This window comes from Electrona antarctica (assembly GCF_951216825.1).
Source record: "Electrona antarctica genome assembly, chromosome: 11".
Lineage (NCBI taxonomy): Eukaryota > Metazoa > Chordata > Actinopteri > Myctophiformes > Myctophidae > Electrona > Electrona antarctica.
In genome coordinates, this window is record NC_136792.1 from 29379880 (window position 1) to 29394746 (window position 14867).

Below are 14867 nucleotides of genomic sequence, written 5' to 3' on the forward strand. Positions count from 1 at the left end.
TGGCTTGTAGAAGGTAAATATTGTAATTCAAAAACGTGCAGCTCAAAGAGTGTGGGGAATATAAGCATAGACCTGATTGCTTGTTTCTGTCTCAGCTGTAAAATCTGGCAACCCGTGGCAAAGATAGCCTACCTGATTGCGTGACGGATGGATTGATTCTAAAAACTCTCAGCTTCCCCAAAAACTCAGCTTCCCATCATGCACCTGTGCACAGTGTGAAGCTCCACAGCGCCACTGTGTCACCCGTTGGTACCCTAAACTGACATGGTACCCTAAACATACATACATACATACATACATACATACATACATACATACATACATAGATCTGCGTCAAGTGTATAAAGTTGGTGTTTGAGTGTTTAGTGCACAGTGCTAGAGCTCTTTCAGTTCGCCAAAATGGGATTTATTAAGCCTACTTGAGTTGGCTTCTCACCATAAACAAGGTCAGAATAAAGGGGATAAAATAGATAATGGACTAACATAACGTTTCACTGCATTCCTCTCACTGCCGCCTCCTCCTCCGAGTGTGACTTTTTTCTCTCTCTCTCTCTCTCTCTCTCTCTCTCTCTCTCGCTATATTATGGTATATAACTCTATTCTCTCTCTCTCTCTCTCTCTCTCGCTATATTATGGTATATAACTCTATTCTCTCTCTCTCTCTCTCTCTCTCGCTATATTATGGTATATAACTCTATTCTCTCTCTCTCTCTCTCTCTCTCTCTCTCTCGCTATATTATGGTATATAACTCTATTCTCTCTCTCTCTCTCTCTCTCTCTCTCGCTATATTATGGTATATAACTCTATTCTCTCTCTCTCTCTCTCTCTCTCTCGCTATATTATGGTATATAACTCTATTCTCTCTCTCTCTCTCTCTCTCTCATATCTCACACGTTATACGTTACGGGCCGATTCATACTGCAGTACTACGACCTGTTTCCTACCTGCTGCTGCTCCATCTGTCTGTCAGTGTCAAACAGAAACAACCACGCGGTCATTTAATTATTTAATATCTCCGACCAACGTGGACCTCACGCGGACATATCCTTATTGAAAGGGGAGAGGGGAAAACACCACAAGAGTGACTTTGTTGTTAGCCACCTATAGCCAAGCTTAATGCATTGACTGGGTCCAACTCCACTCGGCTAGTTGTTGTAAACATGTTTAACCATAGCGTTATGTACACACACACACACACACACACACACACACACACACACACACACACACACACAGCCTCATCAGACTTCCAAGCCTTGCGTTAGAGAGTTCAGTCTTTGACTCTTTTACACATATTAGCACAGAAAAGCAACAGAGTTAAAATGTTATATTGGTTATTAAGATCTTAATAGCCTATGGCAGTGGTTCCCAAAGTGAGTACCCTCAGGGGTACTTGAGGGAGTTCCAGGGGGGACCCAGCTAAATGATAATTTGGAACCAAATGGACCCTTATGGGTCTGTAACTCAGAGAGTGTACAAATGGAACCAAATGGACCTGGTTCCATTTGTACGTTCTCAGAGTTAATTATAGATTTTACAATATAAATTGGGGGTCCCAGAGATAAAAAAATGCTATTATTCTGCATACAGCATAACATACTGAGGTTATGCTCTCGCTGTAGCGACTAGTTTTATATAATATATATTAGGGTGTGTTCCTTTTTTATGTACAGTAACATGTAAATGTGCCTTGTTTTAAAGACAAATGTTTTTGAAGCTTGCTCATAACATTGTTGGCTTAATACTTTTGATGTGAAGTAAATGAGCTAACAGAGAAGGAGACTGCTTTCTCTTCTCTTTGTAGCCCACAAACAAACATGAAGTCTGAAGACTTGACTAAGTTGACTTATACTCAAGCAGAAATACGGAGAATAAAGTTGGAGACAGGCTGAATTGAATTGTGAATTGTGGTTCCTCTAGATACCATCATACCACAGATGCACTGTTGTTCTGCTATATATATGCCTATCTGTTGGCCAGGTATAGTGACTTATCAGTTATCACATTCAAAATGGCGCACCCTCCCCCAAAGGTGCGAGGTTTGCATGCCCTAGCCCCTAACAGACTGGCATGATGTAATTAGCACAGCTGTGTGAGGTAGCCGGGGTGTTGGAAAGACTCGGCGGGCGGCTCTGGGCTCTCCCGCAGCGTCCCGCTGGCGATATTTCTTTTCATAGGCGACCATTTCAAAACTCGGTTTGTGATTCGTTGTCAGTGGGGTAGGGAGTGCTGTGCTGTGTTCATTTGGACCGCACACAAGTGGTTTTGCCTACTAGTACTAACCCTGTCTCTAACTCTAACCTAAACATAACCGCAAGCAGGGGAGCAACGCACCCCTCACCCCCCAACCTTAATCCAAAAACTATTAACGCACCCCTCACCAACCTTAATCCAAAAACTATTAACGCACCCCTCACCAACCTTAATCCAAAAACTATTAACGTACCCCTCACCAACCTTAATCCAAAAACTATTAACATACCCCTCACCAACCTTAATCCAAAAACTATTAACGTACCCCTCACCACAAAAACTATTAACGTACCCCTCACCAACCTTAATCCAAAAACTATTATTGTACCCCTCACCAACCTTAATCCAAAAACTATTAACGTACCCCTCACCAACCTTAATCCAAAAACTATTAACGTACCCCTCACCAACCTTAATCCAAAAACTATTAACGTACCCCTCACCAACCTTAATCCAAAAACTATTAACGTACCCCTCACCAACCTTAATCCAAAAACTATTAACGTACCCCTCACCAACCTTAATCCAAAAACTATTAACGTACCCCTCACCAACCTTAATCCAAAAACTATTAACGTACCCCTCACCAACATTAATCCAAAAACTATTAACGTACCCCTCACCAACCTTAATCCAAAAACTATTAACGTACCCCTATCCAAAAACTATTAAAGTCTGCGGTTGTAAAGAACAGTGGCAGCAGCAGGGCACGAACACACAACCCATGGATTGCAAGTCAGCGTAGTAGTCCACTAGGCTAATGAGGCAGCTGTCAGAATGGGGTTTTAGTTTGTATTAGAAGGTGAAGTTCCGCCCGTGCGGGTGGCGCTTTCCTTGACTTTCCTCAGGGTAAAACGAGCGCACCCTTGGAAATGGTCGCCTATGAATACAATATATTAGCGTCCCGCTGTGTGGCACGTTGCATGCGTTGTGAAGTTGTGGTGGTGGGAAAGTGAAATATATTCCACGTATCTGCTCTCTGTTGTCTTTTGTGGGGATGGCGGTGTTACGGTGAATTTGGTGACCTGCAGAAATGTGCTGCGGACCGAAGCTTGTGTGCGTGTTGATGATGTGGTGATGGGCAAGAAAGGTGGCTGCATGGCGCCAGATTAGAACGGTTTTATATTGTTTGTACAGTCTGTGGAGAGATTAGGAGGGGGATGATAGGGCACAAACCTTGCCGGAGTACTTAGCAAGTGTCGTGTGAAATGTGGTGGCATGTAAGCGTGCGTGTGTTTGTGAGGAAGGTTTTGGCTGTGGCCGTCATTTGTGTGGCTTGGTATCTTGGTGGCTTGGTTGGTATCTTGGCTTGGTATCTTGGTGGCTTGGCTTGGTGGCTAAGGTATCTTTTTTTTTAAATGTTTTTTTTTTGTGGCTTTCGCCTTTATTTTATATTGTTTTTATGGAGGGACAGGGGAAATGGGGAGAGAGATGGGGGGAAGACATGCAGTAAACCCGCGGCACACTGCCAGACTGGATTGCCAGCCAAGGTGCCTGGACCACTGAGCCATGGCCCAGGCCTAAGGTATCTTTAAATACTATAGGGTCTGCCTGTATTCTAACAATTGGAATATGTAGAAATTGCACTTCACACACATAACGGCACCCCACAAACTGACGTTAAGCCTGCATTCTAACAATTGGAATATATAGAAATTGCACCTCCCACACATAACGGCACCCCACAAACTAACGTTAATAGGAAAAAGATTACCATAAATCAGACTTGCCAGTGTATAGTATAGTATAGTAAGTATTAAATGGTTTCTTCCATCTTGTGATCAATGGATCTTTGGCCACTGCCCCATCATCTTTCAAAGGCTCTCTGAGCCACTATATTAGCGTAAAAGCTGTGAGCAGAGGAGAGAACCGTTTGCTGCAAGAGAGATGCTTCTGATGCTGTAATGGCATTGAAAAATCACACTTGTCTGACGTGAGGGGCGCTCTTATCATCATACATCATCATATATCAGCCAATCAAATCATCACATTCCGTGCTACAAACACACCTACACACAAAGCTGTACATAGGAGGGGCTAGCGCCCCTCTAAAATGTTTGGTTGAACTGTCTGCGGTCCAAATTAATGTGGATGGAGCATATAAACAAAATGAATACACAAGATGTGCATACAAAAAGTCTTCCTAATATCCTATCGTATAATTAAATTTGGCTTAACAGCTGTAACGGCTACGCCCAAATATGTAGTGTTGTCATGATCATGCATCAGCAAACAAATCAGTTTGTAACCTGTGTAACCTTTTGTAGGAGGAAGGTAGGATAAATCATGCTTAAAACTTAAACCTTTGGTCTGAACTGGAAAGAGAGATGAGGAAGGACATGCAACACAGCTGTGAATGGAACCATGGATGTGATTATGTGTCGGTGACACACTGTCCGGTCTGATCTATCTGCACACCACGCTTATACAACTTCTTAATATTCAATCGAAATAAGCATTTACTGATTCATGACCATCTGTCTAATGCTTGAATACTGTTTGGTTTAGCTAAGTACTCTCCTATACGCTTTATGGCATAATTTCCAATTCCATTATACAGTGTTTCTGTTTTTAACTTTATTATATTTTATTTATATTTTACTCAGAACACACCTTTTACTTTCCCCATATGGTTATTTTCTGTACCTTAATTTTGAGTGCCCTCCCTAAAATAATCCAACATGTGTCTTTTGTCCCAGGTGGTAGTCCACACCTCAGAAGGCGAACGGCTGTACAGAATGTCCCCCTGGGCAAAATATGTGACCCAACCGGAGACCGGAGTCATCTATGATTGGGTGCACTGGGACCCTGTTCAGCCTTATGTAGTAAGTTTCTCATCATGATTCTGGCATGGTACAGTATGATCACAAAAATACAAGTTTTGATGAATTTATTTCCCTGTGTTGTCACCAATATTTTAATTTCTCAATATGTTATGCCCAGTATGGATTACTTAGAATATACATGATGAAACCAGTCAACGATTCTTCATATCCACATTCTACCTAGGGATGCCGCCGATTAATCGATTTTCCGATTAATCATCGGAGTCTCCGATTTTAATATTTCATAATCGAAAATCGGGAAAAAAAATGTAATAGACAAAATATAGGCTAATAAGTAAGGCTGCATGATATATCGAACATGTACCTTCATCAGAGTGGAGAATATAAGTATAAATCAAGTTGAGCAAAGCCACTCTTCTCTAGCCTGGCTAATAAGCCAGACTAATATCACACAACACTGTCGCGGTATATCAGTCTGGGCTGGCTCCACTTGGATTTCATTTCCCGTCAAACATTTTCTCTTCGACGCAATTGGTCAGAGCTACTGTCAGTCAAAGGTCTCAAGCATTGAACGTCACTGTACCAAAGCCCGCCTATATTGCATACCGTGTCCCGATTGGTCCGACCTGTTCTCTGCTGTAGGAAAGAGGCGTGCTACTGAGCCTCGCCAGACCGTAATCCGCTGGTAGGCAACTTTTTTTTGCCAACGGCTGATTCGGTCTGGTTTATTAACCAGGCTAACTCTTCTCTGCCCCTCTCTCTAACAGACACAGTTAACGATCGCTTGTTAAGTGCCTGCCAGACAGACAATCAGATGAAATGAAGGCAGTTGTAGAGTAGAGTGTAGACTAGTGAACTGAACGTTTTCTGTACATATCAATACTTCATACCAGCCCCTTATGAACTGAGAAGATCTCCACAAAGGTTTACTCATCAAAACTGTCAATTAATCAATTATTAATCGGCAGAGCTGTCGATTATTCGATTTGGCTGATGGTCACTTTCTGGCATCCCTAATTCTACCCTCATTGCATTTGATGGAGACATCCAAACCTTGAAATCAAATCTTGACTATTCTTAATAAGGGTGCTTGATTGTGATGTTTATTTATATCCTTGCACAAGTCTGCAAAAATAAGAGAGTAATAATGACTACACTGTTTTACTATTTATTTGAGAAGTATACCCTTCTGTCAGCTGAATATTCACTTTGTTATTAAGAAACTCAATTATGCACTTCAGACTTGCCTGGTTGGTAGTTGTCATTGGATTGTCACTGTAAATAAATCTGAGTGGTTCTAATGATCAGTGGATGCTGGGATTCATAGATCATAGGGGTCACATACAAATATATGCTGTAGACCTCTGGAATAGTGATGTATGATTACTGAATTAATGTCATTTCAGCACTGACAAAAATTTGGCCTCAGATGCCATGATTTATCTGTTTTGGTTGTCATCTTCAGCACATCCACCCCAGGCCAAAGAAGCCCAAGAGTTTGAGAATTTATGAGTCGCATGTGGGCATTGCTTCACCGGAAGGGAAGATTGCATCATATACCAACTTTACAACCAATGTATTGCCCCGAATAAAAGACCTGGGTAAGATACCTCCAACAGAGAATTGCCTAAAGTCTAAATACTTCCTTTTCCTTTATACTTACCAACCCTTTGTTATGGAGCATGATATTTACTGTGATTTTTTGCTGTGTCTGCAAAATGGCAGTGCATGATCGTGCAGTGAATATTTTCATAGAAGGGAAACATTTCTGTCAGTGGATCCTTTTGTAAGTTGTATTGCAACTTAAGGTGGCCTTACACTAGCCGATAATCGGGCATTTTTGACGCTCGGGGGGTGCCCGACCGCTCAAAGCGCGATCGGGATCGGCCCGATCAACATCAAGAATGTTTGATATTTGCTCTGCCCCGCTCCGATTATCCTGTAGTGTGTGGTGCTATCAGATTTCAGATTGAAAAAAATCGGCTAGTGTAAGGCCACCTTAAGTGCTTTAGTACAAAGAGCAGGTTGAAGCATTGCGACATTGTTTTTTATATATAGCTCTCTTAACTATCAATTCTGATCCTATGATATCATTTGAAAAACAGTAGTTCTAGTCAGGACAGGGCTGCAGCACCCATTTTCTGCCTGCCAGTGTCCAGTGTCATCTCTTTCACGGTATGTGATTTTGAGTGCCACCAGTCTTTTAAGAGGTATTTTCAGTGGCAGACCTGTCACATTTGCTTAGTGCAACGCCACTTCGACAAGGCAACATCCTTTGTACTAGTATGACGGTCTATGACCTGCAGTGGTCATTACTACTGGACAGGTTTTGTCAGGGCAGCTCTATGGCATAAGTCACACCCAGCTCTGAGAGCCTGGACTGCAAACCTGCCAGCTTGTCTTTGTTTCTTTGATCTTGACAAAGACAAATGATAGCTTCAATGCTCCTGCAACACGTGTGTTGTGTCCTACTGTATATCCTATGTCATAACAACTACAATAGGATGCGCATATTGAACACTATTTTGTCAGCATGTTTGAAATTATATTCAATCTTCATTTCAGACTCAAGGTCCATATTGCATACAAAATGATATAATGCACAATAAAAACCAAAACTACAACTGAAAAACATAATAAAAATATGCTCAGTCTGTAGAGCCTGTTGCGCCAATGTCTCCAAATCATGGAAGAGAACTGATTAGACTTCACAAGGTTGATTAAAATACAATGACACAGTTGTCAGACTCTTCTAATCGACACAAGAATTTGTACATTCAGTTTTCTTAAAAGGACTTGACAGGTAGGCACCCCCAAGTTCACAAACAGCTGGCTGGCACTGTGCCATATTGGTACCCTCACCAGCAACCGTAATGCATCATTGTATGCAACTTTTAGTTTTTCAAGAGTATTATTTATCATTTTAGTACAAGCTGCTTCTTTGACAGTAAGGCACCAAGGCAGTGATATGTAATCAGATAATGTTTCCTTGGTTGTGTTGTGCCATCATTTTTTAATGGGTAAAGAAACTGCCAGTGTAAAATGCTGTCAGGAAAATCTACCTGCAGTTGAATGAAGCTGCACAATAGGATTCCCCAAGAGACTAAATTCCCCCATCTCCAGTGATGGCTGCTTTTGCCTGCTGTTTCCGACTGCAGAGACATGAGTGCATATTAAAGAGAGATATCCTCTCACCCCTCTGTTTTGTCACAGTTCCGTTGGATGCCTTATTTCACTAGTCTGAAAAGAAGAGATATAAATAAATAAATCTGCTTCACATGTCTGGGCTTTCCCCCCTGAGACTTCATTGTCAGTTTAAATGCCTGATGTTCTCTTATTTGTGGAACTTGTACTATACAGTACCTGTTTTGATGTTTCACACATGACCTCATGACTTTGACAGCGTGTGTTTGACCATAGATGTTTGTCTTGGGGATTCAACAGCTGGTTTAAAACAGAAAATGCCTGGAGCTCATACAGTATGTACAACTGACATAGGTTTAAATTATACATTTAAATCGTTCTAATGTTTGGAGCAGAATTAAGGTCAGGTAAATTGTCAGCCACAGAAAAGGTGACATTTACTTTGAAATATTTCACTATATTCTATGAATCTACTGTACATGATTTTTCCTGCATCATGAGGGGACCTACTGTACATATAGCTAATTGAAACCACTTCTTCTGTTTTTGAAAAAACAACCTAACTGCATAAGAGAATTGATACATTTAAGACAGGAGAAGGTACACTGTTGGGTGGGGAAATATACTTGAATTATATTAACAGGAATTCATGTTACATGTCAAACTGCCACCACATAACTGCATGTTGTATACATTATATTATCTGAATTAAAATAAATTATCCACTTGAATTATATTAACAGGAATTCATGTTACATGTCAAACTGCCACCACATAACTGCATGTTGTATACATTATATTATCTGAATTAAAATAATTGATCCTGTTGTAGTAGGCAAGCTATACAAATATTCCTTTGTTGAAGTATCTACTTTATTTTTCTAATACATTTTTTTCAGAAACTTTGGAGGTTTACAGATCAATATATTTTTACACTCCCTCTTTATATTCAGGTTACAACTGTATCCAATTGATGGCTATCATGGAACATGCCTACTATGCTTGCTTTGGATATCAGATTACAAGTTTCTTTGCTGCTTCCAGGTAATTCCGTGATTATTTGTGAAAATGATTTGCATTTGTTTACAAATAATTGATGTTCCACTTGATGTTCCTCGGCCACCCTGGAACTAACTTCTACCTTTCAATGTAAGTCACACTAGATAAAAACCTCTGCTAAATGCCTAATTGGAAATTCATCCCACATGACCTCCCAGGTACTGTTTGGTATTCTCCCGTGGCAAAGTTTTAGGAACATCTGGGGAAAGTTTATGCTCATCTGGGTTGAATGAATAACTCTAAAATATTACATGATCATGGAACTAGTTATCTGGATGGTGCTTGGAAATGAAGGTGAGGTATTCTGACAGCAGCAATAATCTCCCTCTAGGCACATTTGCAGTTAATCCAGGGAGGAGGAGCAGATAAAGCTGGACTAGTCAGGAAATCTATCTACAGTATATCCCTTATTCCAAAGGGCTCCTTCCCTTGCTTGGAGGGGCACATAAGCCCAAACTGTAATGTATACAGTGTAATTTCACCCATGATTGATCTCTCATAGTCATTTGAAACCTGAGCAGTTGGATACTGGGAAGCAGGATAATACTTCTGCTGTGTATTCTGTTTGCAAGGAAACTGATATTATGATAGCCTGAAGGACAGATGAGACATCATAGGACAATATGAGAAATGTACATGGAGGTGTGTGTGTGCGTGCCCGTACCCATGCGTACATATAATGGTGTTTAATATAGTCTGTGGTTTGCAGGGTGTGGCCTAGATGAAAAATATCCTCTACACGTATGACCATTCCAATGGTATTCAATTAATGTAATAAATGTAGGTGGTACTTTTGATGAATTGAAGTTCAGTTAATAACCTCAGAAGGCTTTGGGTACTTAATATACCAACAAACAGTGTCATTGTTGTTTTAAGCACCTTTATATGCAATGAAAAAGATTGATATGTGTGCATGCGATGATGCGTACACTGTGTGTGTACTGTACTGTAGTGTATGTGTGTGTATTTTTTACACATCTTTGCAGTGGTGGACAAAGTACTCACTCACATGTCACTCTTAAGTAAAAGTATCAATACTGTAATGTAGAAATACTCCGTTACAAGTAAAAGGCTGAAGTGGTAAATGTAGGTTTTGTAATAATAATAAAAAGTAACTAGTAACTACAGTTTTCAAATAAAGTATTTAAAAAAAGTATAATATTTGGATCTGAGATGTAGTGCAGTAGAAGTAATGGTATTGGAAATACTCAAGCAAAGTACAAATGCCTAGTAAGTAAATGTTTCCACCACTGCACCCTTGCAATTGTCCCCAGTCGCTATGGGACGCCAGAGGAGCTGAAGGAGCTGATAGACGTGGCTCATTCCATGGGCATTGTGGTGCTGCTGGACGTGGTCCACAGTCACGCCTCCAAGAACTCAGACGATGGCCTCAACCAATTCGATGGCTCAGACTCCTGCTTCTTCCACTCTCCACCCAGAGGGGAACACGCCATGTGGGACAGTCGCCTCTTCAACTACTCCAGGTATTCTCCGTTCACTCTTGTCCACACATGTACACACTCTGGATAAATTGACACATCAAATTGTACTGTGCACTAGCGCGGTGCCGGTTGGGCACTGGCCTTCTTGGAGACTTGGTGCATTTATAGTTAGATAGATAAGATGGATGTGTTCATGGGGTTCCTACGGTCATGCAAAATAATTGTTATTTGTTTATTTATTTTGTCACTGATCACGCTGGCTGCAAGCAGCCAACAATATTGCACTATGCAATTTCTATACAAAATGTCTATACAAAAGACAACTTTACATGGAAATGTACAGTATGCATTTCCTCACAGCCAGTGATGTCACTAATGTGTATACATTTCATATTTTACTGGCCAAGTTAATTTAAATGAAATGGTACATCAAGTGATAAGACAGAAAGTACAAAGTTTCCCAGTTGTGTGCAACTACGAGTGATCTGATGTAACACACTTTCAGAGATTAACTGATATTGCATAATTTCATGATGGTCAAAGATATGGCATGTTCCTGAGATGGCAGACTACATCTTTCAACTTAGTGGCTATGTAGCAAGATGATTTGATACTCCCAAGGCTTAGAATGCAGTGTTAATGGTACGTGTAAGCTTCCTCTGAGTCTCTTAGATCATACAATAATGCATGGCCAGATGGATGTTCAATTTCAAAGAATTGCGAATCATGATACGATGTTACGTTGGCAGCTCTGAGCAATGCATGTGATATTCATATTTTCAGATCATTATAGAAGCATGATGGGGGAAAAAACATCAAAGTCTGTGCACGCAAATCCACTTAAGTTGGAGGTGGTTATTATCTGACCCTGTCACTGTGCACTGTATACCAAAGCCATTGATTGGTGTTTGTGTTTGCGCCTCTAATTAATCTCTCCTCTGCTGTCTGTCACTGGGAAATGATCCCACCACACATTAAAAGGAAACGGGAACCTGCACCTATCAACTACCCCTTTGAACTTGCGTTTAATAAGTATGTGCAACTTCTAATGCATTATAAAATGCTTAGTGTGAGGCATAGAGGCTATAATAAGGACAGCGTTACACGCTGTTGAAGTCTCCTCATATCACATGGATTCATTTCCTCCCTAGCCACTCTCACCGGTTGTTTGGATGTGTCCTTTGTGTCACACGTTCCTTTTTGGAGGAAACAGACCCCAGAAGGATGTCAGGAACCAAGGACCCTAAAATGATATCCATTTTTAACCAAGCAGCCGTAATATAAGAATCATTATGCAGACACTGATACAGGCGGATACAGGTTGCATGCTGCTGGCTTGTTCTCTCAGTTGTCCCCATCAACATCTCTGTCAAAGAACACCTTGTTTCATGTCCACCATGTCACCCTGAGGGTGAGAACTGAGAAGTGACCTCGCTCTAAAGGGCGAGGTTGCGCTGAAACAACAGAGCTTCTTAATAAGGCACAGTTGAGAACCTCTGCCGTAGACTGCTGGGCGAGCGCTGGCGTTTTGACATGGGATCAACTTTGACCAAAAAATACACAATGAAAAATACTACTATCTGGCAGTGGGGGCAGTGTCTTACTACTCTTGAATGTACAGGGTTTGATGAGGTCAGATCAACATATGGAATGTCAGAACAGATCAGCTCCATATAATGGAGATCTAAGGGTGGCGGCGGGGGCAGTGTCTTGAGTATACAGAGTTTGATGAGGTCAGATGAATATAATGGAATGAATTGGCCATATATGGAGCGTGTCACGAGGCGTGACTGACTGACTGACAGGTTTTAGTGTAAACTGCGACCTATGGTCGCAATGAAGGTTGATAGACATATGTTTATGGTTTGATGCTTCTAATCTGTAAAATCCTGAGGTAAATTAACTTTACCATGCATGGATTGCGTACTCGGGAGTTATTACCATCATTCTTTCTTCCTCTTTTCCTTTTGGCTTTTCCCTTCAGGGGTCACCACAGCGAATCATCTGCCTCTACCTCACCCTGTCCTCTGCCTCCTCTTTTCTCACACCAACTAACTTCATGTCCTCTTTCACTACATCCATACATTAAATCTTCTCTTTGGTCTTCCTCTAGACCTCCTGCCTGGCAGTTCAACGTCAACATCCTTCTACCGATATACTCATTATCCCTCCTCTGTGCATGTCCAAACCATCTCAGTCTGGCCTCTCTGGCTTTATCTCCAAAACATCTGACATGCGCTGTCCCTCTGATGTACTCGTTCCTGATCCTATACATCTGTGTTACTCCCAGAGAGAACCTCAACGTAATGGTCTCTGCTACCTCCAGCTCTGCTTCCTGACGTTTCCTCAGTGCGACTGTCTCTAAACCATACAACATAGCTGGTCTCACCACAGTCTTTTACACCTTCCCTTTCAGTCTTGCTGATAGTTCCTATCACACATCACACACACAAGACCATCATTCTTTGACTTTATTTATTCTCTACGGTAACATATACTTTATTGTATTGTACAGTATACATACTGTGTCCATATGGTGCTCCCAATGTGATGAACACTAACTGGCTCTGGGATATTCAGGACCCGTGTCTTGTCTTTTTTTCTTCTTTTTTTACTGCTGCTTTAATAAGCCTTTTCAAAGAGGGCAAGGACACCTTGAGACAGTGAGTAAATTAATGTAGCCCATATTATTTCATGGTTTGAAGGGGCAGGCAGCCATCATCTCATTCCAGCCATTGATGGCAGACCTTTCTGCAGATCAGGCCCTTCAGATGTGAGACTTCTGACAGTTTTGAGGTTCGCTTCCCCAGTAATCCTCACACTGTGGCTCTAGTAGAATCATTTGAATCCATTTTTCATGTATCTTTGTATATATTCTTTAGATATGACTATAGGCCCAAGGCCAAGCTTTTGAGTGAAAAAGATCGTTTCAATTCTTCTCCATCTTATGAGGGTAGAGTGTTTGATGGTCAATGAAATCATTTTCTTTTTGACATTACTGCACACCGCAGCATGCATGCTGACATGCACTGCATGTATTAATGTCTTCTAAAAGTCATTGTTGTGTTTGCTTTACATAAAACCGATGAAGAAATAATACAATAAATGCAGCAACATAATAAAAATACCATAACGATGAAGTGAGCATTACAATTTCACACTTTAAATTTATGGAACAGCCTTTTGATAAATGTAAGAAAACAGTGATTTATCAAGCCTCAGGCAGGTCATTTCAGAGTCAAGGAGCCCTGACATCAAATTCACAGTCATACTTTGTCTTGAGCTTAGACTCGGGTACAACCTGCCTGAGGACTTCAATAGTGGTATATGGAGTGTCTCCAGCCATGGTGAAAAAGAGGCCAGTTTGGTATTATGTAACCTGACTCCATGGTGCAATGGTTAAAATATATTTTTAACCAATAAGAAAAATCTAATAAAATGGTTCCTCAGTGGGATTTTGTGAATATAATCTCATTTAATCATCTCATCAAAGTTCCCTTATTATAACTCAAATACGTATTGTAGACTACTGGCAGTCTAATTAGCCAATCTCATTTTATATCAAATCTTTCATCTGTTTTATTTTAAAATAAATACAAAATTGATATAAAAAAAAATCTTTTATCTGTACATCTCTAGAATTATACAAATTTTACAGCATAATCGGTGTCTAGCAATGTGTGAATTTGCCAAACGTTACATGTCATTTCTGTGTTCCCTTTATTTCCTGGTTCTCTCCACAGCATACTATGTAACAGTAAAGGGGAGGTATAAGAGTAACATGTGAAGGCAAGAGATAGAGTTCCCCGCTGGTGACTGGCCTGGGGGTTTTATTGTGTTCAAAACAAAACAAAGAAAAAGGGAATAGAATAGAAATTTGGCAAGATAGAAACAAAACAACCAGGCAGGCTCCCGAGTCCCCTAGGAGTTTTCACCTTTTACTTCATCGGTCCCTCGAAAGACTGGGCCACTATCCAGCTGACCAATCAATCAAGAAGCCAAAAATAAACGGTCAAGGGTTCAAATGCCAGTCTAGTCCAAAAGCCTGTAATTCCTGTACCCGTGAGGTGTTTTTCCTGCCACAGCTTGCAGCCTCTGGTGAGCTGAGCTCCAGGTAATGAGCTCAACAACTGTAGCTCCAGGTGTGTGTGTGTGTGTGTGCATGTGTGCGTGTGCGTGCAT

At 40.9% G+C, this 14867-nt stretch overlaps 1 protein-coding gene across 1 annotated transcript in view; it reads left to right on the forward strand.

Moving 5' to 3' along the window:
* The window catches only part of gbe1b (glucan (1,4-alpha-), branching enzyme 1b), a 97523-nt gene that overhangs the window by 19544 nt on the left and 63112 nt on the right, over window positions 1-14867 (forward strand). Inside the window, exons 4-7 of the mRNA XM_079514829.1 lie at window positions 4954-5079; window positions 6506-6641; window positions 9138-9228; window positions 10518-10727. Of these exons, the coding sequence (XP_079370955.1) occupies window positions 4954-5079; window positions 6506-6641; window positions 9138-9228; window positions 10518-10727 (563 nt within the window). The remainder of the gene's footprint in view (window positions 1-4953; window positions 5080-6505; window positions 6642-9137; window positions 9229-10517; window positions 10728-14867) is intronic.